Here is a 22164-nt window from a genome sequence, read left to right as displayed (position 1 = left end):
TGAAATACAACTTTGCCATTCAGGAAAATGTCAATGAAATAATATTTCTAAGTACTGGCTAATCAATAAGGAAGAGCACAATGCCTTCTAGCATCATGCTCTAAGAAAAAGTGCATTTTATTTTGATGTTTTAGTCATGGGACTGCAATTCCTCATAAACAGGCAATCTTCTGTTCTCATTAGCTAGTATTTTTCTAATGAAAATCAGCACTTAATTAGCATCATGATGTAAGTTAATGTAGCGGTGTTTGTACTTGTTGCATGATTAAAGCAGGCTTTTGTCGAGTACTTAAATAATAGAAAAATGAGTACATCTTCCAAAGATATAAGTTTTCAGTTAGCTCAAACACAAATCAAGGTCACAATAACATTTAGATTCGTCACAGTTTTCAATGACACTGTGATTGCTGCCTCCCTCCTCTTTATATCACAGCTGTTTCTTTTACCATCTTTCAATTTACCATTTCATCCATATTAGAGTCACCATTAGTAATATAGAAGAAGATAGCATTAGAAAACCAAAGCAGTTGCCAAATCTTAATAGGTCATAAGCATGTAGTGCTTATAGTGGAACACCTCAGGGTCTGTATGTATGGATGCCTATTTTATAATTAGGTGAGCCATACTTGAATTCTCTCTCTCACTCATTAGTATGTGTTACTTCTTTGAACTGTAATTCAAATTGAATTACTACTGTTCTGACTGCTAAACCAATGCTTTTTATTGCTAACAAGAAGCATTTATAAGGAAAAATAGTAATAGACTATTTTGATCAAGAAATTCTAGATTCATTTTTCATTTATTTTCATCTGGCAACTTTTAGAATGGCCTGTGGTACCTACAAAAAGCCTAAAGTGAAATTAATAAAATATTTAATTGTCAAACACAACAGCAATTTTGTTGCACTTAGCATTGTTGCTAAGTAGTTAAGATTAATGTCTTATCTTTGCTCTGTGGTCTAGACTCCAGTAGAAGTGGCATAAAAGCGACATACATCAGAAGGATAAAAAAACCCAGATGTAATGACATTAGCATTTTTCAAACAATATTTTAAACAATTTCCATTTAGAAAGTAAATTGAGATAATTGATAGAAATGCTCAGCATTACTGAACAATTGTTTAATCACTAGTTTAATTTCTAGGAAAAAGTGCTTAATACATAAAACATAATGTGTGCTTTCCACAACCATAACAATGGTATTTCCTATAACTGACTGTTGCATCGATAATGACATAGGTTTTCTCTTTCACAGTAACAACATAGGGGTATAAAGGAAGGGTAATGTTAATTTTCCAGCTTTGCCACATACTTTTTGTGTGACCTATCCAAGTCAATTAGGGCTAAGCACCTCAAATTGTGATCCAAAATAACAGGATTAGGGAGGTAACTAGAAATAGCCAATAAGAAAATACTGAGGAAATGGGTATTTCTTAAAAACTGCCTGTCTGCAGGGCAGAGGCATCTTGCTCAAGAGTGCATGAATATCCCTCCAGCCCAGAACTTGTGAAACTAGAAACCTATATCCTATCTTTTAAAGAACTGAGCAGGGGTTGCTCTTTTTTGTAAATCTTAACCAGAGGTGCAGCTGATATTGTCTTGATCCTTGTTTTTACTGTAGCCTAGCAGTTAGAGCACTCAAGCAGGACACAGGAGATCTAGCTTCATTTCCTTCTCTGGGTGATTTCACACATACCAGCCCCAGGAAAGTTCCCAAGCCATGAAGGTATTCTGGAGTCAAATGGGAGGGGACACTACCACTCCTGTAGATCTGTGCTACAGTTCAGAACAAAAATTCAAAATTCACTGGACCACTGGTTTTGATTACAGGTTAGGTCAGGGGTGCGCAATTATTTGGGCCCGTGGGCCACATAGGAAGTTTTGCTGAGCTCTCACAGGCTGGGTCAGCATCCCCCTCTTCCCCCACAACTCACCAAAACTCCCTATGTGGGATGGGGCTGCAAGCGGGTGGGCAGGCTGGTAGGGAGTGGTGTTTGGGAGCAGGGTGAGCAGCTGAGGCCTGGATCACAGGATGGGGTCTCAGGATGGTGGCAGTGCCGGACTCCCCACATGTCCCCGCCTGCAGAACTGGTGCTCTGCCCCAGCCCCAGTCCTGTGCTGTCACGGCCCTGTGATCCCAGGATCTCCATGGAGAGTGGCAGAGAGCTACATGGGCAGAGCATGAGGAACTGCATTTGGGGCCTGGGCTAGGATTGTGGGGAGGTGCCAGCAGGGGGCTAGGACCAGGGCAGAGCTGTAATCTTTGTCCTGCACCACCCTGCCTGCAGGACCCGTGCTCGTTGCAGGGGCATCCAGGGAGCAGATTGTAACTCTGCCCAGGGCTCCAGCCCTGCGCTGTCACTGCTGTAAGATCCTGGGTCTCCCCGGCCTCACCCACCCACCTTGCTCCCAGATGCTGCTCCCTGCCAGCCCGCAGCCCCAGCCCAGCTGCCTGGCCAAATGCCTTGCCCACACAGCTCCCATCTCTGGCAGTGGGTGCAGGGTGGATGGGCTGGGGTGCCAAGGCAGTAGGCCTGGGTCTGGCAGCAGCAGCTGGAAGGAGCTGCCCAGAAACGGAGTCCAGCTGCCATGTTGCCCTGGCCTTGCTGCAAGCCCGGGGGCAGCAGAGCTGGTCACACATGCCACAGCCTGGGGCAAGAGGGACTGAGGGACCCACTGCAGGCTGGGCAAAAATCCAGCTGCAGGCCCATGAATGGTGCGTGCCTCCAGCGGCTGGGGGGGCACGGCGGCGCTAAGCAGGGAGCTCCCGCAGGCACCAGCAGCAGGGCAGGGGAGGGGGTGGTGAGCCCTGGTCGCCGACCACCTGCTGACAATCACTGACTGCCGGCGGTGGGGGTGCACTGCCACGCTCAGGGGGTGCACGCGCACCCGTATGCACCCCCTACATGTGGCCAGTGTGCAAGCCCATGGGCCATACTTTGCCCACACCCGATTTCGGGCTTCCGGCAGCCGAATTCTGAGCGTCTCGTTGTTCCTTGGACTCTATAGGGAACCGCATTTCAGGGCGGAAAACCATTTGCACTGACACAGAGGTAGGGAGAGGTAGTCAGGCCTGTTACTGGGGAGTCGGAAGGCAGCGCAGACATGCGCCTTTAGAGACTAAATAAGAGAGAGAGAGAGAGACGGAGCACAAGCTGTGATGAACACAAGCCGGCTCCACCCGGCGCTGCGAGGGGAGGCGCAGCAAAGGGGGCCGCCGCGCAGCAGACAAGCCCGCGGGAGCGCGGGTCCCACGGGCTGGCTCAGGTGAGGACACCGGGGCCCGCGGGAAGGGAAACCAAGCAGCACGCCGGAGCGGAGCGGAGCGGAGCGGAGCGCACGGCGCGGCCTTGGCCCCGGCGCGGGGAACACGTGCCTGGGGCGGGGCCGCCGCTGGACTGATGCCGCCGCGGGAGGAGGGGCTCCTCGTAGCCCTGCCCCCTGCCGGCGGTGACGACACGGCGCGCGCTGGCCGCGCTCTCCCTCTCCTCCAATGAGGGCCGCGGCGGCGGCTCGAACGGGTGACGCTAGGGGGCGGGGCAGGCAGCAAGATGGCGAAGGTCTCCGAGATGTACGATGTCACTTGGGAAGGTAACAGCGGCGCCCGCCCCTCGTCTCGCGGCCCTGCCCGGCCCGTCCCCGCGGCGCTGCCTGCCCGCGCCCCCGACCGGGGCCGGGCCTTCCCTCCCCGCGTCTTGCCGCGCGTCCCCAAGGCGAGGTGGGAGCAGCTGCCGAGACGGGGGTCTTGGGGTGACTCCTCTTACTGGGCCCAGCGCGGCCCTCCCGCGGCCTGACTCGATCCCGGCTCGCTACCCGCTCCAGTGACGCGTGTTGCCCCAAGACATACCCGCCTCGCGCGGTCTCTGCACCGTCTCAGCTGCACCGTCTCTTTTACGCAAGCACGTGTCTGCGGCATGAGCTTCCTGAGCTGATGCTCCTCCTTTATCAGATACACAGGCTTTGAGCTAAAGCTCTGCTGTGGGTGTGTTGCACACGCGTGTGGTTAGTCTGTACAGTGCAAATCTACCCCACCACCTACCTGACTTCAGACTAGCACGGCTAATTCTGTGTCTCTGATTCAAAGGTTGCCAGGCGTGACATTAGTAGCGTAGCTCCCTCCAATGCCATTGGTACTGAAACTGATGTGCTCTTGGTCACATACGCTCCCTCCAAACCTCTCCAGAGACTGTTTTGTTTCTGTCCCTGATTGTGACATCTCTGTAGACCGCAGTCTTCATGGTAACTCCTTCCCAAACTTCCTCACGGGTGCTCTTGGTTGCAACGTTTCAAGCGTTCATAACTACAGTTCACATTGTTATGAAACCAGGGTGTCTGAGCTTGGCGCTGCCAAGTGCAAACTTCATTTCCACCCCCCCACCCCCCAGCTGTGCAGAAATATACGACTCTGTTGTCCAGTAAATTGGGATCGGTCTACATTTAGCCAGTAATTCGAATAATTTAGCAATACAGTTTTTCACACAGTTGTGCTGGGCGGGGGAGATGCACCCTCTGTGCCAGCATATCTTATTTTGTTCGGGGAGCATGTATAAGCCATATTTGCAAAAAGAACAATTTTGCCAGTATAAACTGCAACTACTCTGGGGGCGTTGCTGGGATAGGTATGGTAATAAACCCCTCTTTACTGTGCACAAGGCCTCAGAAATGGCCAAACAGCTTTAACTCAAACCATCAAATAATTCCCCTCTATGTAGCCAAATGATACTTCCCCTGTATGCGGCATTGGTCAGGCCACAGCTGGAGTACTGCGTCCACACTTCAGGAGGGATGTGGATGACCTGGAGAGGGTTCAGAGGAGGGCCACTCATCTGGTTAAAGGCCTACAGAAAAAAACCCTATGTGGGAGACCTGAACCTCTTCAGCCTCCGCAAGAGGTGGCTGAGAGGTGATCTCGTGGCCGCAAGAAATAGAGGATACAATGTTTACCAGAGTGCCTGTTGGGGTAACTAGAAATAATGGCCACAAACTAGAAGAGAGCAAATTCAGATTGGACCTCAGGAAAAAAATTCTTTACAGTGAGGGTTGCCAAAATATGGAATAAGCTTCCAAGGGAGGTGGTGCTGTCCCCTTCCTTGGAGGTGTTTAAAAGGAGATTGGACAGACACCTGGCTGGGGTCATTTGACCCCAGCACTCATTCCTGCCCAGGGCTAGGGGTTGGACTCAATTATCTAATAGGTCCCTTCTGACTATAACATCTATGAAATAAAAGAAAAAGAGATGAAATGTTTCAACCTACCAAAAAACAAAACAAAATGAAGAAACTAAGACATGAATACCAGGAGATTATTTGTCAGTCTGACAAGAACTGAGAATTATGGTGGAAACTTCAGAAGCTCCTACCTGAATTAGGAGTGTAAACTCGAAAGGGGCTATGCTTCTAGGTTGAAGGGAACATTTCATCTTGTATGTTTGTATCTTCTAGGACCAAGGTTCACTCTTTTTAATAGAAAATGCATGTACAGTAATACTTTGGGCATTTTCATTTAGCCTTGCAACTTCTTATCTAGAAATTCACCAGAAGCAATATGTCCTATTTAGGCCAGAACTAAGATTGAGTTGTCATTAAAGTCTGTTGTTCTGGCGTGAGAAGTAAGAGCTAAAGCTGGGTTGGACAACAAACAAGATGATGTACAGTAGTTAAGATTATGCATTGGCAGACACCATACGCTCTTGGTAAATTGTTTTTTACCTTTGTTAAAAATAGGAGTAGGATGCTCCGAAGAAATAATGCTGACTTTCCTGATGCAAAACTATTTAAAAAGAAGACATAATGGAAGTGTTCCTTGAACATAGGGGTCTGTTCATTTTTGCTTGACTTGCTTTTGGATTGCAGGGAAGGGGAATAAATATAGGAAAAGGAGAGATGCTGTAACTTTCCTTCAATAACTTGTGTGAGAGGCAAGGATTTCTTAGTGTAGTATCTTGGTCCAACTGTGTAGTAGCCTTAGACAAGCTTTCAAATGCAAGGCATTCATCACATTTGCATGTGGTGCCTGTGTTCTACCTTCTTTACTGTTATTTGTTGATTGAGGATTCAAACTGAATTGTTGGTATTTTGTCAGGTTCTTAAAGGAATGCTCATCAACCTGAAATTACTGTATTCACTGAAATCCAAGATAACTTTCAATTTAAGATGACTCCCCAATAATTAGATAAATAGATTCATTTGTTACAATTTTCCATGCATAGAATCTAATTATTGGAGGACTGTTTTAAATTCCCATCCCCCGCCCGCTGTAGGAGAGAAAGCAAGGGGGTGGCCAGACACCTGTCCCTTTCTCCTCCTCCACCATGTCTGTGCTTGCCCCCCCTGCTTCTTGTCCTTTCTGCCTGCCTGCCACCTGCCTCCCTGCTGCTTGCCCTTGTATGCCTGTGTGTGACCCCTGCCATGTGCCCCCTGTGCCTGTCTCCCCACCCCAGCAACCTGCCCCTGGTCTCTTGCCCACTTGCTTGCATTCTGCAGTGGCTTTGGGTGCAGAGCAGTCAGCAACAGCCCTGGCATAGCCCAGTCAGGAAGAACCAGCAGCACTGCTTGGGGCTGGAGCCAGACCTAGAGCTGAAGGTGAGTGGCTTGTGGGGAAGTAAGGGGGAGGTGCAGGTTGTGTGGTCTCCCCTGCACTCCCCGCCCCCCCCCCCCATGTGGTCTCCCCTAGGTACCCACACCTCTACTAGGTGATCACCCCCTTGCCTGCCACACTGTGTTCCCTTACCTACCGTATTAGTCACCCCGGCCTGGGGCAGGTGGCTACTGTGGCTCTGGCCCTAGCCCCAAGCCCAAAACTGAGGCCACAACAGCTGCCTGCCCCAGCTGGTTCTCAAAACTAAGACATGGCTCCCCGCCATATTGATTGTGGGGATGGGGAACTTATTCCAGTAAGTATGGTACATTTCTATAAGAAAAGTTTATGTCTACACTAATACAAGTAACACCTAAGATTCACTGTACAGGTTTCCCTTGATTTATGTGGGTTTGATTTATGCGAATTTGCTCATATGCTATGACCCTTGTGTACCTGAAATTCATTATATGTGAGGTAAATTTGCATATATGTGATTGGCATAGGCGTGCTCCACCCTCCCCCAAGCAGGTAAGTCTGAGTTTGTGAGGGGAGGGGAAACGGCCGTGAGCAGAGGGGAGGGGTGAAAGAAGGGCAAAAGGCCATGGGGCCGGGCCCCACGCACCTGCCTCTGTAGAGCCTGGTGCCGCTGCTGGCTTGAGTCTGCAGTGGCCACTGGCCCCAGCCTGCTCTTGTCCGGCTGCAGGCGGCTGCTTACCCCTGCTGCAGCTGCTCTGGGAGCAGCCGATGCAAGCAAGTTGCAGCCGCTGGGCTGTGCTGTGCCCCAAACTCCCCGGGGCTCTGCTTTTCCTGGGCCACCATGCCCTGAACCACCTAGTGTGGTGCAGCCCAGCAGCTGCAAGCAGACAATATCCACCACTCCCAAGGCTGCAGCAGGGGCGGACAGCTGCCTGCAGCCAAATGAGAGCCGGTAGGGACTGGTGGCTGCTGGAGTGCCGGGAAGAGCCTGGTGCGGCCACTGGCCCCAGCCTACTCTCGACCGGCTGCAGGCAGCTTCCTGCCCCTGCTGTAGCCCTGGGAGCAGCCAATGCTGCCTGCTTGCAGCTGCTGGGCTCTGCCATACTGCGGGGTTTGGGGCACAGTGCCCCGGGGGAAGTGGAGCCCCGCGGGGTTGGGGGCACGGTGTAGCCTAGAGGCTGCAAGCAGGCAGCCTCTGCTGCTCCCAGGGCTGCAGCAGGAGCGGGTAGCCACCTGCAGCGGGGCAAGAGCAGGCTGGGGATGGCGGCTGCTGCAGGCTTGGGCTGGCAGGGCACTGGGCTCTTCCTGGCACTTGGGTTGGGGTGGGTGGGACTGAGCGCCATGAAGAGGCTGGTGCTGCCCCTGCTGCACTGTACCCCTCTCCCTGCCCCTTCCCTAGCCCCAGCCTCACTCCTTCCCTGTCTCTTTCATTGCCCTAGGAATGCATCCCTAACTGTTTCACTGTAAACTGGGTTTGCTTTATGCGAATTCGATTTATGCACCATTCTCTGGGAATGCATCTACTGCATAAACCAAGAGAAACCTGTAACTGAAAGGTGAAAGAGTTGAGTTTTTTGAGTTTATTTAATACTTCTGACAGCGCGTTGTATACGTCTGATTTTGCTATTTTATTTATAATCAGTCACATTCCCACTAGCATGATGCAACTATTTAAATGCATCAGCGGCTGTGGAGCAGAAATTGAACAGGCAGCAGGGAGGTAGTTGCACATAGGGAAGGATGTGAACACATGCATTGATAGTGTTACTCATAGACCCAGCCAGAAGACCCTGCTAATTATCAATACAGAAGTGTCTTACAAAAATCTTTAAAGTAAAATGTTATGTCATGTTTTTGAAGTAGTGCACTATCAGAAAGTGGAATTAAATTTTGAAAAGGCCAGGTTGATAGATTTCTTATAAATAAAAAAACAGTACATTATGTAGACAAGAATTCAGGAAAAAAATCCTTAAAATATAAAAACAAACATGCTTGCATTTGCCTTGAAAGAATTTTGGTGTCAGGCACTTAAACTCCACCCCTGTAAAAAACAAAAAACAAACAAACAAAAAAACCCACTACACGAAAACCAACAACTACTCTCAGGCCCTCCCAGCAAAAATAACAACATGGATATTTTGCTGAGGAGAGGGATACCAGTGCTTAAGGAAACTTATGTTAAGTCACTCAGTTTTTTTCTCAAATGTTTATGCCTTGTCATTCAAGTGAAACAATAATAAAGCACTAAACAAAGACACGTTTGCTTTCCAGTTATTAAATTGCCAGTAGTACACCGCAAGAAGAGAAGCATGGTATTTGCATGGGGTTGGTAGCCTACCTTGGGTATGCTGCGAGTATGATTCATTAGACATTTGTAACTTGCATCTAGAATATTTCAGAAACAGCTTCTCTGTTGCAATTGAGGAAGAGTAGGAATCTCAAACTATTTTAACACTTGGGCTTTGTTCATATGTTTGTACAGTATTCTCATTCCTTCTCTCTGGGATTTGCCTTCACCTTTGGTTCAAAGGGACCATGATTGTTCATTGTTTTGGCATTGTGCAAAGTATTTGCCCATTGGAGCATGAAAAAGTAGTGGGAGTAGAAAAGGAGTTTGTCGTATTTAATTGATTTCTAAATTGATATATTTCAGTCTTCCCTTCAAGTTAAGCTCATGGTTTGTAACAGTGAATATTGTTTTCTATGCTGTTAGCTGAATAAGAATGCTGGAAATGCTGGAGGAAAGCAAGGCCCAGAGAAGGTTTGGTATGGTAGTGAGTGATGGGAGTGACTTGCGGGGGGTGGAGAAGGAGGGTGTATGCTCGCATGCTCTCTCTCTCCTCTCTCTCTCTCTCTCTGTATTAGGGTGGATTTGCTTAAAATAGTAAGTGATTGTTTCATGCTGTACAGGGTGTAAAGTAAAGGCAGTGAAAAATGAGCAAATTCCTGCAGTCTGTTGTAAAAAGATTCTAGCTGGACTACTTCTTCCCATGCTGTTCTTCCAGTATCCTAGGTGTGTGCTCTAATGATGGTCTATAATTTATGTGAAAGGTGTCAAACTCATTTGGTCCCATATGGCAGATGTAGACCATGGGACTTCTTGTGGGGCAGATGACCTACAAGTGGTGGTGGTGCTAACCCTGGGGCTGTCAGAACCGCTCCATCACCACAACTCTAGAAGCCAGGGGTTTGACACTGACACCAGGGTAGGGGACAACTACAAGCAGACCTGGACAGGTTGGACAAGTGGGCAGAAAACAACAGAATCCAGTTCAACAAGGAGAAATGCAAAGTGCTGCACCTAGGGAGGAAAAATGTCCAGCATACCTACTGCCTAGGAAATGACCTGCTTGGTAGAACGGAAGCGGGAAGGGATCTTGGAGTCCTAGTGGACTCCAAGATGAACATGAGTCGGCAGTGTGACGAAGCCATCAGAAAAACTAATGGCACTTTATTGTGCATCAGCAGATGCATGACGAACAGAACCAAGGAGGTGATACTTCCCCTCTATTGGGTGCTGATCAGACCGCAGTTGGAGTACTGCGTTCAGTTTTGGGCGCCGCACTTCAAGAGAGATGTGGATAACCTGGAAAGGGTCCAGAGAAGGGCCACTCATATGGTTAAGGGTATGCAGGCCAAGCCCTATGAGGAGAGACTAGGGCACCTGGACCTCTTCAGCCTCCGCAAGAGAAGGTTGAGAGGCGACCTTGTGGCTGCCTATAAGTTCATCATGGGGACACAGAAGGGAATTGGTGAGGTTTTATTCACCAAGGTGCCCCCGGGGGTTACAAGAAATAATGGCCACAAGCTAGTAGAGAGCAGATTTAGACTAGACATTAGAAAGAACTTCTTCACAGTCAGAGTGGCCAAAGTCTGGAACGGGCTCCCAAGGGAGGTGGTGCTCTCCCTTACCCTGGGGGTCCTCAAGAGGAGGTTGGATAGGCATCTAGCTCGGGTCATCTAGACCCAGCACTCTTTCCTGCTTATGCAGGGGGTCGGACTCGATCTATTGAGGTCCCTTCCGACCCTAGAATCTATGAATCTATAAATCTATGAACCATTCACCTCTGTCCCCCTCCCTCCACTCCCATCTTCCCTAATGTCATGTTTAGTTGCCAGCAGTGACAAAAAAATCCTCATTTTTCACCTGGGTAAGTGTATAGGGAAGGGGCAGCAATGTACATCCCTTGTGTTCTGGAGCTTTGCTATTACAGTGGCTCTGGCAGTGGTGCCAAGAAGCCCCGCAAGACTGATTTGGCCTGTGGAGGTATCTCTTCCCTCTCCCATGGGAGGTTGTTCACCTCAAGGTGATTTCTGTGTGGATAGGATAGGGGCCTTGCAGTGTGTTCAGGTTGTGCTGTGAACAGGAAGACTTGGAAGTGAATAATGTGTGATGTTGTTATTCCTGCCTTCACCCTCCTCCCACTATTTGAGTTTGCTTTTAATTGGGTTGTAAGCTCTTTGGGGCAGGATCTTTTTACGTGTCTTCAGCAGTAGAAAAACGGGCTTTCAATCCTTAATAGGGTTGTAGGATGCTAATGTCATATGCATTGTGCTGTTTTGGGTATTTAGCATAAAGTTCCATAGATAATTTAGTTTTTAAGTTTTATTTGCAGATTAGGTAAATCAGTAACTGCATTTCTATGTTAGCTTGGCATTTAACATAAAACAAATTTGAACTGGAGAAAATAGAATACAAAACAGGAAAACATGGATATTTCAAGAAGAAATGTAATGTCTGTATATAGCCCTGGAGCTGCATCTGTCTGGAGCAGTTTTGTTAATACATTACACAATAGCTGTGCATATTCTTCCTGGTTCTTCTCAGTTGATGCCTATTGTTTTATCCCTATTTACTTTAATCCTTCTAACATTTCTTGTGTAAATTGAGGATAGAACTTTAAATACATTGATCTATTTTCATTAATATAGTTACACCAGAGATAAATTTAGCCTATGAAGGAAGAAAAAAAACTTTGTAAAGTCATCTCAGGAACTGGCTTTGTGCAGTGGGAATTGGGCTGTGTGACTGACATAACTTGAAACACAAACATTGGGGAGAAGTTAGAGCGACTGAAACCAAATAAAGTTAGTTGGTTTTCATGTGAAAGCTCATATATCAGGTCAGGATTAGACAAAGTAAACAAGATTTGTCCAGCTTCACTCGCACAAGAATAGCATTACTAACATCTTGGACCCAGCTAAAAGTAATGACTTTTTTGGTTAATAGTACACACACGTTTGGAGAATTTTTCATGTTGTTTTGGGGGAAATTTTCTTTCCAGTCAATATCCTGGACAAATCCTGCAGTGGATCCCAAAGCCAAGACAGGGACAACATACTCCCTAAAACTGGCCTCTACGAGAAAGGCAAATTGAAGTATATGCTGCAAGATTTCAGATGAATCTCTCCACAGTTTCCATCATCTGGCACCAGTTTTTAGGTCACTAATAGCAAATTGCTTTACCATTTACTAGGAGTAAAATCACTTTACTTAAGCAACTATTGCTTTTTTTCCCCTTATCTTCTACAGTAAGGTATTTGTAGCAAAGATTTTATACTGTTTCAGAGTTTAGTGAGGATCGTTAGTAAATAAGAAACAAATTAAACACAGTAAATAACAGACCTGCTTCTTGCAAATTCAGACACAAGGAAACTTTATAGTGAAGTAAGAGCCCTAAATTAATTCTAAAAAGGATAGTTTGCAAACTGCATTTCTAATTAGTGACATTAATAATTTTCAGAAAGTTCCACTTCACTTACTGAAGATGAAATTATAGCTCTTGTGTATTGGTTAATAAAATGAATTAATTTCTGTTTATAATTTAGCTCCCTATTTAGTAGGCTTTGACACTTCACTGTTATAATTCTCCGCATGTGTTGTTAACAGTCTGTAAATATTATCTTCCATGAACTGTTTAAATTTGGTTCTAACTGGTCTTTGTTTTTCATTATAATTGTAGGATAGTGTTCAGTTTACTTGTATTCTGTTTACCAATTTAGATGACTGTAAAACTGGGGTTACCACAGAGAAACTTGAAATACTGGCGCATCAGTTTAGCTCACTGCAATCATTCGGGGATTCTAGTTGGGGGTAGCAGTAACCAGTGGACAAAGTGCTGGGTTGGGTTGGTTAGGTAACAGGTTTTTTTCCAGCTCGGGGAAGAGAGAAACAGAATGAAAGACACTTGCTCTGCCACTACTAACACTGCACATTTGACTAAATTGGTTTAATGCTTGCCATTTTTCACAGGTAGGGAGGAATAGGAAAATCTCTTTCTAGAGGTCTTTGAGGAGACCAGTAAATGGAAAGTACTTGAAAAATGGGTGCTGGGCAGTCAGGAAGTGTACAGTCCTTGCTGGTTCACTGTGTGACCACAGTAACAGCTACACCTAATAACATAACTGTAGAAAATATGCATGCTAACTGTTGAATAATAATACCCTTAGCAGCAATGGTCTTAATTTCTTCCTTTGCTTTTATTAATGTCAGGGATTTCAAACATATATACTAACCCAAGAGAACTAAAATAGTATGAAAATTTAAAATGTACTGGTTACTGCTTTGATATCCAAAAGAAGTGAATTAAAACTGTAGTAAAAGTAGAGTAAGAACAAACTATTCCTCTGGGGTGTACAGTATAATTCTCAACATAATAGGTCCATTCTGTTACTAAGAACCAACATTGTGACAAAATGTGCCTATTGCTTAGAGTTTTTAACTGATTTGTACATCCATAAATTTGAGTGCTTGACAGTTAAGAGAACAAAATAACTTGATGCATCTGTTGATCAGCTCATATGTAGCAACAGTATAAATATATCTCCTAGGATTCCCCAAAGTCAGACACCACTATTGCACTATTATATATATGTATACTAACACAGGAGACTTAAAGTATAACTGACTGACACATCTGATAAATTTTAGTAAAAAAATTTAGTAACTTTGACCCCTTCCAATGCGCACTGCAAGAAAGAAAAACAGTACCTGTTTACATTGTTTTCTACATTTTTATCATTTTCTTCAGTAGTCTATTCAAATGCTTCACTTTCTTATCTAGCTAACCTGCCTCTCACTTGATTTTCATGACTTAGAATGGTGGTTTTCAACCTTTATTCATTTGCCGACCCCTAAAAAAGTGTTGAGTGGAGGGGCAGACCTCTTTGAATTGTAAGTGTGGGTATTCACATATTGATCATAGTCATCTTTTGTGGACACTTTAGACAGTCTGTGGACCCACAGGGGTCTGTAGACCACAGGTTGAAAACCAGTGAGCTAAAGCATTTATTTCTACTTGCTTTCTCATTGTCAATGATCAAGTGACACGGCATGCTCTTGTGCTGGTTTTTTCCCCCATCCTTGCAAATCCTACATTTTGGTGATGAATGGTGGGCATGAATGCTGTTAATAAATAGTTTTAGATATTACATTTGAAAAGTATACTGGTGTGGAGACTTTAATGGTTGCCAAGTAAATGAATAGATGAAAATTGGATGACTTATTTATTTTTTGTGTCTTTAACCTGTCAGTTCATGTGAACATTTGTGTTCATTCACATTCTTGCTGTCTAATTTTTAATTTCCAGGGGTCGTCATGTGTCAGGAATCATTTAACATTACTTGTGCACATGAAATGTAACCCTGTGGTGGTTTTGGTTGACTTTCAAAATACAAAATGTAACACAGTAACAGTTTTACGAGGGATCTGAGATCAGTTCTAGTAGACAGAAAAACGCCTATGTTTAATATTGAACTGTCAATTTTATTAACCTGTGTGTTTTGAAATGCTAGGAAAATTGTCAAAAGTCAGAGCATTTTTCCCCAAGTGATGTGCATTTAAAAATAACACTGGCACTAATTTTGCATGTTACATTTCCATAGTAAGAAGTAGAGTATATAATGTGATAAATAAACCCCAACTATGGGGCTGATAAATTATATTTTTTTGTGTTATATGCTTTAGAAGGTAAAGAAAGACTTAAGTTAGTAAAGTCTCTTCCAAGTTTCCTTTTTCAAGATTTGGTCCATAAAAAGTGTATTTTGTTGTTTAAAAAGAAAATAAGAGTGGTATCTGTTCTATCTTAGCTAGGTAGATGATGGTTTATTTTTAGTAGTTTTCACTTTGATTTCTCTTTGTGTGAAAGTTCTTATTTTCTTGCCTGCTTTTTATGCTGCATGCTGTCAGAGAAGCAACAGGACCCTCCTAGAAATGAATTTTACAGCACTTATTTATTTTTTATTATAAAATTACTTCTCGTACCTCACAAATGAGTTTTGATATTTCTACTAATCTTCTCCTCCAAAGTCCCGTAGAGGAGGTATAAATACAAAGCAATTTTGGCATTGTTTTGCAAATGTGATAAGTAAATCTATAAGAATTTTAATTTAAGAGCTCTTACCAAACCTGTTTTCCATAGCAGAGGGTGATGTCATGGTCCTGGGGTTAAATTATTTATTAGAATGGCCAGAAATTTTATCCTATAAAAAGTCTGTAAAAATATGTGCATGCATGCATACATGCTCTCATCTGCTGAAGTTTAATAATAAAGCTGAATTGCTTCATCCTTGCACTTAGTGCTTGAGTTTCTTTGCTAGAGCATTGTAAATAATAGTAGATATATTAACATATAAGGTCAATCGTTATTTATTACTATCAGATAGTTTACAGTTTCTCTTATTTTTCTATAAGAAAGTTTTATTCATGGGGGTATTGAAATATACTTTGAAAGTTTCCTGATAAAGAGACATTGTAGATATAGCTTGTAATGATAAACATACTTATTCTTTTTTTCTTGTGTTTATGATGCATTTTTTTCTTGGTAGATTTGAATAATTCTCAGGGGAAGAAACTTGCTTTCTCTCCCACCATTCTTTCTATGGTGTCACCTTCCCTCAGTATTGCAGGACAATACAATTCTATAAAAGTAGCTGCTATTCTGGAAGATCTCAGTACTTCACAAACCATAGTCATATAGCAGGGGTTGTCAACTGGGGGTACATGTACCCCCGGGGGTATTTGGAAAGGTATTGGGGTTATGTGCAGGCGGGCAGTCAGGGACAGAGTGCTGCCACCCACCATCCCACGCTGCTGCCGCCCAGGAGCAGGGCCCGGGGACACAAGGACAGTGGCTCCCCAGTGCGGGCCACACCGGCACCACCTGGCTGGCTGGACATTGTCGGAGGGAGGTGGAGCTCTCATGCAGCATCTGCCATCCACCCTCCCACGCCGCTGAGTGCTGGCCCTCCGACCTTGCTGCTGCCGCCACCACAAGGGGTACACTCCTTAAAAAGGTTGAAAACCCCTGTCATGTAGCATCATTAAAATGCAAACAACTTGCAACTGGAAAGTAATAGCCAGATAAGCAACTGGCCCTGGGAACGTCAAGGGAAGTCCTCATGAAGATTTAATATAATCTTTAATATCTATATATAAAGGAGACAGCAGTTTTTAAAGGTTTCTGTGGAATCCCTGTACATTCTTGACACTATTGATCTGGCTTGCATGGGAAAAAAAAGGTAGAATAACCTTTGTTGTTAGGTGAATTTATTTTTCAGGGAGTCTGATTATTTTACCCTTGATATTTATATTATGACTCCAGTATTTTCTTCTTAACTGAGAAGTTCAGTAAATTCCTTATGGTTCCTTTGGACAGGATCCATAGAACTTTACAATACTATTTCAAAGTTTCAAGCGGTTTTAGCATTAATGAAAATTAATTCCGAAGAACTTTTAGATACTTTCTCATTTGTCCGTCCAAATATTGGCTTCACGTTGCATTGCTCCCTAGCAGTTTTATGTTTTGTTTTCCAGAAATGCGTGATAAAATGAGGAAATGGAGGGAAGAAAATTATCGTAACAGCGAGCAGATAGTAGAAGTTGGAGAAGAGTTAATTAATGAATATGCATCCAAGCTCGGGGATGACAGTAAGTCAAAATTGTTTTAAAAACGTTCACTGACTGTAGCTTTTTATTGTATGCATCTGGTTTTGTTTATTATCCTGCTGTTCTCCTGTTACAGCCTCCATATTATTTTATTCTTGCATTACCTTTCTGTATGTGCTGTTGTCAGTTACATATATTATTTTCTCAATGTAATAGTCTGCTAGAATTCCCAGCCCTTGGTTTGCTTCCCAAATACGGGGTGTGGAGGAAGTAGGTGGAAAAAATTATACCTAATTGAACACTTAGATTGGCACACAAGTCATAAGAATACTTTATGAGCATTTGGCAAAGGTTTTTTTATCTAGCTGTCACTCATTGAGTTGTCTGCTCTTCAGAGAGGTGGCAAAGAATGCAAGAATATTTTTTTTATAAGGAGAGGAAAAGTTATTCATTAAGTCATAAGTGATACCATGTTGTGGAAATTAATAAAAAGGCTGTTTTTATTATAGAATTGCAGTTGTGATGCTATAGTTCAGGATGTGCCTGGGTTTCCGTTGTACATAAAATGACTTTTCAGGGGATTTTATCTAAATAATGCTAATTCTCACTGGACAGAAACTTGGCATGCAGTGTTTTAGGCCAGAAGGGAATTATTTAGAAATATGTCACAATAATACAATATCACTTTTTTTATATAAGCTCAATATAAAACATAAAGGAAGAGGGTTCTTCAGGTTTTCATATGAATCTCATACAGGCAGGAAGGGATACGTGGATTTGTTTTTAATGTTCATTCCTCTTTCTGCATCTTTTCTTTATAACTTGGTTAGCCTAATAAATTTTCCTTTTAATTCTTTAATTATTGTCACCCACTCTTCTATGGCTGCTGCTGGGTTTTGAAATATAGTGATGAAATATACAGTAAAAGTTCTGTTATCTGGCATCTTACAAGCCGGCATACTCCACTAACTGGCATGCCAGCTTGTAAGATAAAGTGAAACCGGAAGTGCCTGCCGTGGCACTTCCGGTTTCTCTGAGCTCCCATGGCTCAGGGCAAAGCAGCCTGTGCTGCCGAGCTTCCACAGCCCGGGGGCATAACAGGCTGTGCGGGGCTGTGTAGGACCCGCCTCCCTGCCCTGTGGGGAGGGGCAGTGATGCTGCGGGAAGGGCGGAGGGACACCCCAAATGTGGTGTGAGAAGCGGTGGTCGGGGACACTCAGTTAACCGGTATATTTTGTTATCCCGCGTCCCCTGTTCCCGGGAGATGCTGGATAACAGAGATTTTACTGTATTTGCTAGCTGAAGTCACAAGGATTCTCAACATGTCCATCTCTGTTCACTTTTAAGAATATGGAGTTTTTCAAGCACCCAGAAACAAAAATCTGAAGAGCTACATTCCTAAAAAGGTCTTGCATTTGTTTTCTTACAGACCGGAAGTCTTTTAATGTGGCATGCTCCCAGAAACTGTAGAGCCATTTTCCTTACTATGGCATTCTCTCTAGTTTTATCTTGCAACTTTGCACCTATAATTTTTGTTTGACTTTCTTTCAGTGAGAGGGACTTATAGTGCTCTCCAAAATAAATAGTATATTTGTAGGAGATTAGTTGCATGGATAAGCTAAACATAGCTTTGTATTAAAGCCAGATCCTTGTGTAAAATATAGTAGGTGTGAGAGTAAAAGTGTGGGTATAAAAGCTACAGGGGTGTAGGTTGTAGCCGTGTTGGTCTAAGGACACAGACAGACAAGATTCCTTGGGTGAATTTGATATCTTTTATTAGACCAACCCAAATAGTTGGAGAATAGTTGTTAAGCAAGCTTTCGAGTACAAAAACCCTTCGTCAGGCTAAGGAAGTTTCAGCAGTTGGTGCGTGCTCTTCCTGGATGGAAATTAGTTATAAAAATTAAAAATGAAAAATTAGGTATAAAAGTTATATACCTAAAGAAGAACCCTGTACAAATGGTATCCCTGCTGTGCTCTTGTAAATGTTCCCCTGCGGGCTGGATAGCATGGCCCTGTAGACTAATTCAGATTGGTACACAGGGTCAGGCTGCACAAGGTTGAGCTGGCGCATGGGATCATAAGAATATAAAAAATGCCATTTACTGGGTCAGACCATAGGTCCATCTTGCCCAGTATTCTGTGTCACGCAGTGGCAGAGTGTGGATGCTGAAAGGGAGAGTGAATAGGGCATGTCTAGGGTGTTTTCCACTGTTCCTCTCCTACTTGCAGCCTCCAGGATTTAAAGGTCTAGGGCAGACCCCATGCCCCAAGCCTGTATGGGATCTGGCCTACAGATTGACCTGGTACCACTCTTCTAACCTGCAGGGCTGGATTGTTGAGCATCACTAGTCTAGATCTTTGTTGTGTAGGATTAAAAATGAAAAAAGTAGAAGAAATCTAAATCTTTGATTTTGAAGGTCTGGAAAGTCACTAACAGAAATTAGGAAGAAATGTACCCTGATAAAAACAAAAAAATCCTACCTGTACAGGTATTCTTGTGATACACATTTAATACTAGTCACTGCCTGAAACAGGATGCCAGGCTAAGTGGACCAATGGGCTACTTTAGGTGACAATTCTTGTTCCAAAATAATATTGTATTCTTTTTGGTAACAGGATTATTAAATGGAATATTTTGAGCATTCATTATTTTGTCTTTATTCCCATGGCTGGGAAGCACAAACATTTTTTTCCTCCTAAGATTTGTTATTTTTATAATAATACTTCATACAAAAATAGTTAACTTTGCAGTATTGCTTTCTTAAAATATTATGGAAAGCCTTGGTTACTTGTCTTCCTTCTGTTGGAAAGATCCTGCAGTGTGCTAAGTGTCCTTAACTCCCATTTTCTTAAGTTGAAGGACACCTGATACCTCACAAGGTGCTTTCTGTTAATTTTATTCTTTTTTTCCCCTTTTCAGTTAATGTACTGAGGTGTACTGCACTGTCTCTTACTTTGTACAGCACCTTGCACAACTTAGGCTTGTTATAAGTCACATGCTTGGCATTGCTTTAATCAAATTATGTATTTGTTTGTGATTTTAAGTAATTCTTTTGCCTGATGGAAGAAGGTGTTATTGATGGGGATTTAGGTCATTGAAACAGTTAAAGGAAAAGCTATTTTTCTTTTGAGTAAGAGTGGCTACTCTCCAGATCTGGACGTAGCGCATTTCATAATGTGTTCTGTTTGGAAAACTCTAGATATAATGTTAGGAAAAGCAAAGAATTAGAGCTTTTCACCTTTTAAGATGTCAAAAGGTACTTTATATTACTGAAGGCAATAAAACTGCTTAAATGTACTTTTAATTAATTCCAGCAGTGTGTTTAAAATGTCCTTGTTTCAGTAATGATCTGCAGGAGTGGTAGGGAAAAATACGCAGAGACAGAATTCATTAATCTTATTTACATTTTAGGTGTTTCCCATCATTCTGAAAATCAATTATCCACATTTAATGTCTCTTTTGTGTCTAGTTTGGATAATTTATGAACAGGTGATGATTGCTGCCCTGGACTGCAGTCGAGATGACTTGGCATTGGTAAGTATTCATGTTGAACTTTCAGTCAAACCTTAAATTTTCTTCTTGGGGATCTGTTCCAGATAGCCCTTTAGACAGCTATAAGATATTAGAACTTGGACTTGCAGAATCTCAAGAAATATGCTGGGAAGCAACTGCCTCCACCCACCCTACTGTGTAACTTTTGTTTAGACAAAGCATGTCTTTTTCAATAACTAGGAAAATATTTACAATGACTCTAATGTGGGCTGAATGTCAGGAATAATATTATTGCTGCCATATTGTACAGAGAATACTTGTTTATTGAAAAACCTTTCAAACTGTATCAGTTTTTAAAACACTTTGAGGTAATGTATCAGTGCCGTGCATATGAATTTAGCTGCCTGATTGCTATTAACACTGACAGGAGCAATACAGCTAAATGTATGCACAACAAATTGAGAAGGCCAATTCAGGCTTGCAGTATTCTTAAAATTTAGTGGTAATGGAAAAAAAAGTGGTTGTGTTCTATTTTGTTCTTTTATGATGTATGAAAATGGCATTATAAACCTAAACTTTTTTGTTCTTCAACTATACACCTTTGGTTTTTATTCTTGCATTACCTCTGCTGGTTTCTCCCAGAGAGGAAGAGCTGCAGCTACAGTTGGAGTTATAACCATCAGTGGTCACCTCTTCTAAATCTTGCCATCTCTTTGTTTGGATGGAGAGAGTATTTTGCTGTAAACTATTTATGGGTATTCAGTTTTGAACTGCAGTATGTAATCTGATTTTATTTGGATGTATACAAATTGTAATGTAAAGAAGAAAGGATTAGGTGATTCTAATCACTTTTGCTATTGATTCAAAATGCAAATGTTAGTATAAACAAAAACACTCGGCATCGGGGGGTGGGGGGGGGGGGAACATAAACTATCTCTGTGTGCTGATTTTGCTTCCAATGCAACCTCCTCCAGAAAAGCCTGGGAATCTTCTTCTTACTTCTTCAGCAATCCCTTGCAGTTGAGGATGATTGTCTTATCTGTGTCGAAAGATGGCCGATGATGAGGCTTATTCGGGATCACCAGACCACTGCATCTGGGACATTTTTCCATGTGGGGTGGATGGTGCTTGATTCTTGATTTGGTATTTTTGACTGCAGTAAAGGTGATCCCAATGGACATTGTTATCCAGTCAGGAAGAAATACAGAATACAGTATTAGGCAGGCTGTGTTTAGGGCACCTTTTTCTGTGGAGTGAGCACAGCTGAAGAAGGGTGCTCAGTCACAGTTACAGCTGTTGAATCACGCTCCCATCTTGTCCAAGTGCTTGACCTTCTTGTAACTTCCGCCTTTGTGCCAGTTCCTGACTAGGAGCTTTCAGACCTCACCGTCTTGCTCTAGTCGCCGTTAGCTGATCACCAAAGGGCTTGAGGAATGTGCTGGAAAAGCTGTTTTAATGGGAGACATCTGTGTGTGACTTCTTTTATTGTGGAGAAGCTTCCTGTACATCGGCTTCCACACAGGTCTTGACAGAACGGGACTTTGATCCAATGACAAGGAGACTAAGATAACTGGGGATCTTGTTCCGCTGCAGCCTTCATCTGCCTTCACAGCCATTGAGTTTCTAACATCATCTTCCACCTGGTTCTCCATTGAGGACTTCTAGACCCATGGCTTGGGGCAGGGCAGCCTTTTCAGAAGGGAGACCCTTGCCCTCTGCTGTCCTCACCACATCCTGGTGGTGCTGCTGCTGCTTGGTCAGTAACTGCTTATTCATCAGTTACCCCTGCTTATCTCACAGCTAATGTTTCCTGAAGGTCATTCCACTATCCACCACCTGTGGACGCACTTGGTAGCAGTACAGCTCTGCCCCACAGAACCTGGAAATGGAACTAGTCTCTACAGTGTACTGGAAAGGCTTCAGCTACTTTAAACCAAGAAAGGAGACCGTCCTATAGTTCATGCATCTTCCAGCACCGCCTTCTCTCAAATTGCAGGGTGTCAGATGGTAGTTGGGCTTGGTGGAGTGTGTAAATGGATGAAACTCAACAACCTGTATAGAAGAGTTCAGACTAGATTATCTGGTGATCTCTTCTGGTCTTGATTTCTTCATTTTTTTTAAACTTGAGTTATTAATCATTCAACTTGTGACATGTAAAAGACTATCTAGTCCCCTAATATATACATAAAGACAGATATCTATCTTCCATCAACAGTCTTCCCTTAACC

At 43.5% G+C, this 22164-nt stretch overlaps 1 protein-coding gene across 2 annotated transcripts in view; it reads left to right on the top strand.

The window, feature by feature from the left end:
* Positions 1–3164: 3164 nt before the first annotated feature.
* Positions 3165–22164, top strand: part of EMC2 (ER membrane protein complex subunit 2) — a 61408-nt gene continuing 42408 nt past the window's right edge. Inside the window, exons 1-3 of one of the 2 annotated variants that reach the window (XM_059723810.1) lie at positions 3165–3266; positions 16369–16482; positions 19914–19978. In XM_059723810.1, coding sequence (XP_059579793.1) covers positions 16371–16482; positions 19914–19978 — 177 coding nt within the window. In that variant the 5' untranslated portion in view covers positions 3165–3266; positions 16369–16370. Of the gene's footprint in view, positions 3267–3479; positions 3591–16368; positions 16483–19913; positions 19979–22164 lie in introns of those variants that run through there. The other variant, XM_006269777.4, reaches the window with a different exon arrangement.

This window comes from Alligator mississippiensis, chromosome 3 (genome assembly GCF_030867095.1).
Source record: "Alligator mississippiensis isolate rAllMis1 chromosome 3, rAllMis1, whole genome shotgun sequence".
Lineage (NCBI taxonomy): Eukaryota > Metazoa > Chordata > Crocodylia > Alligatoridae > Alligator > Alligator mississippiensis.
This window is presented reverse-complemented; position numbering and strand designations above follow the sequence as displayed.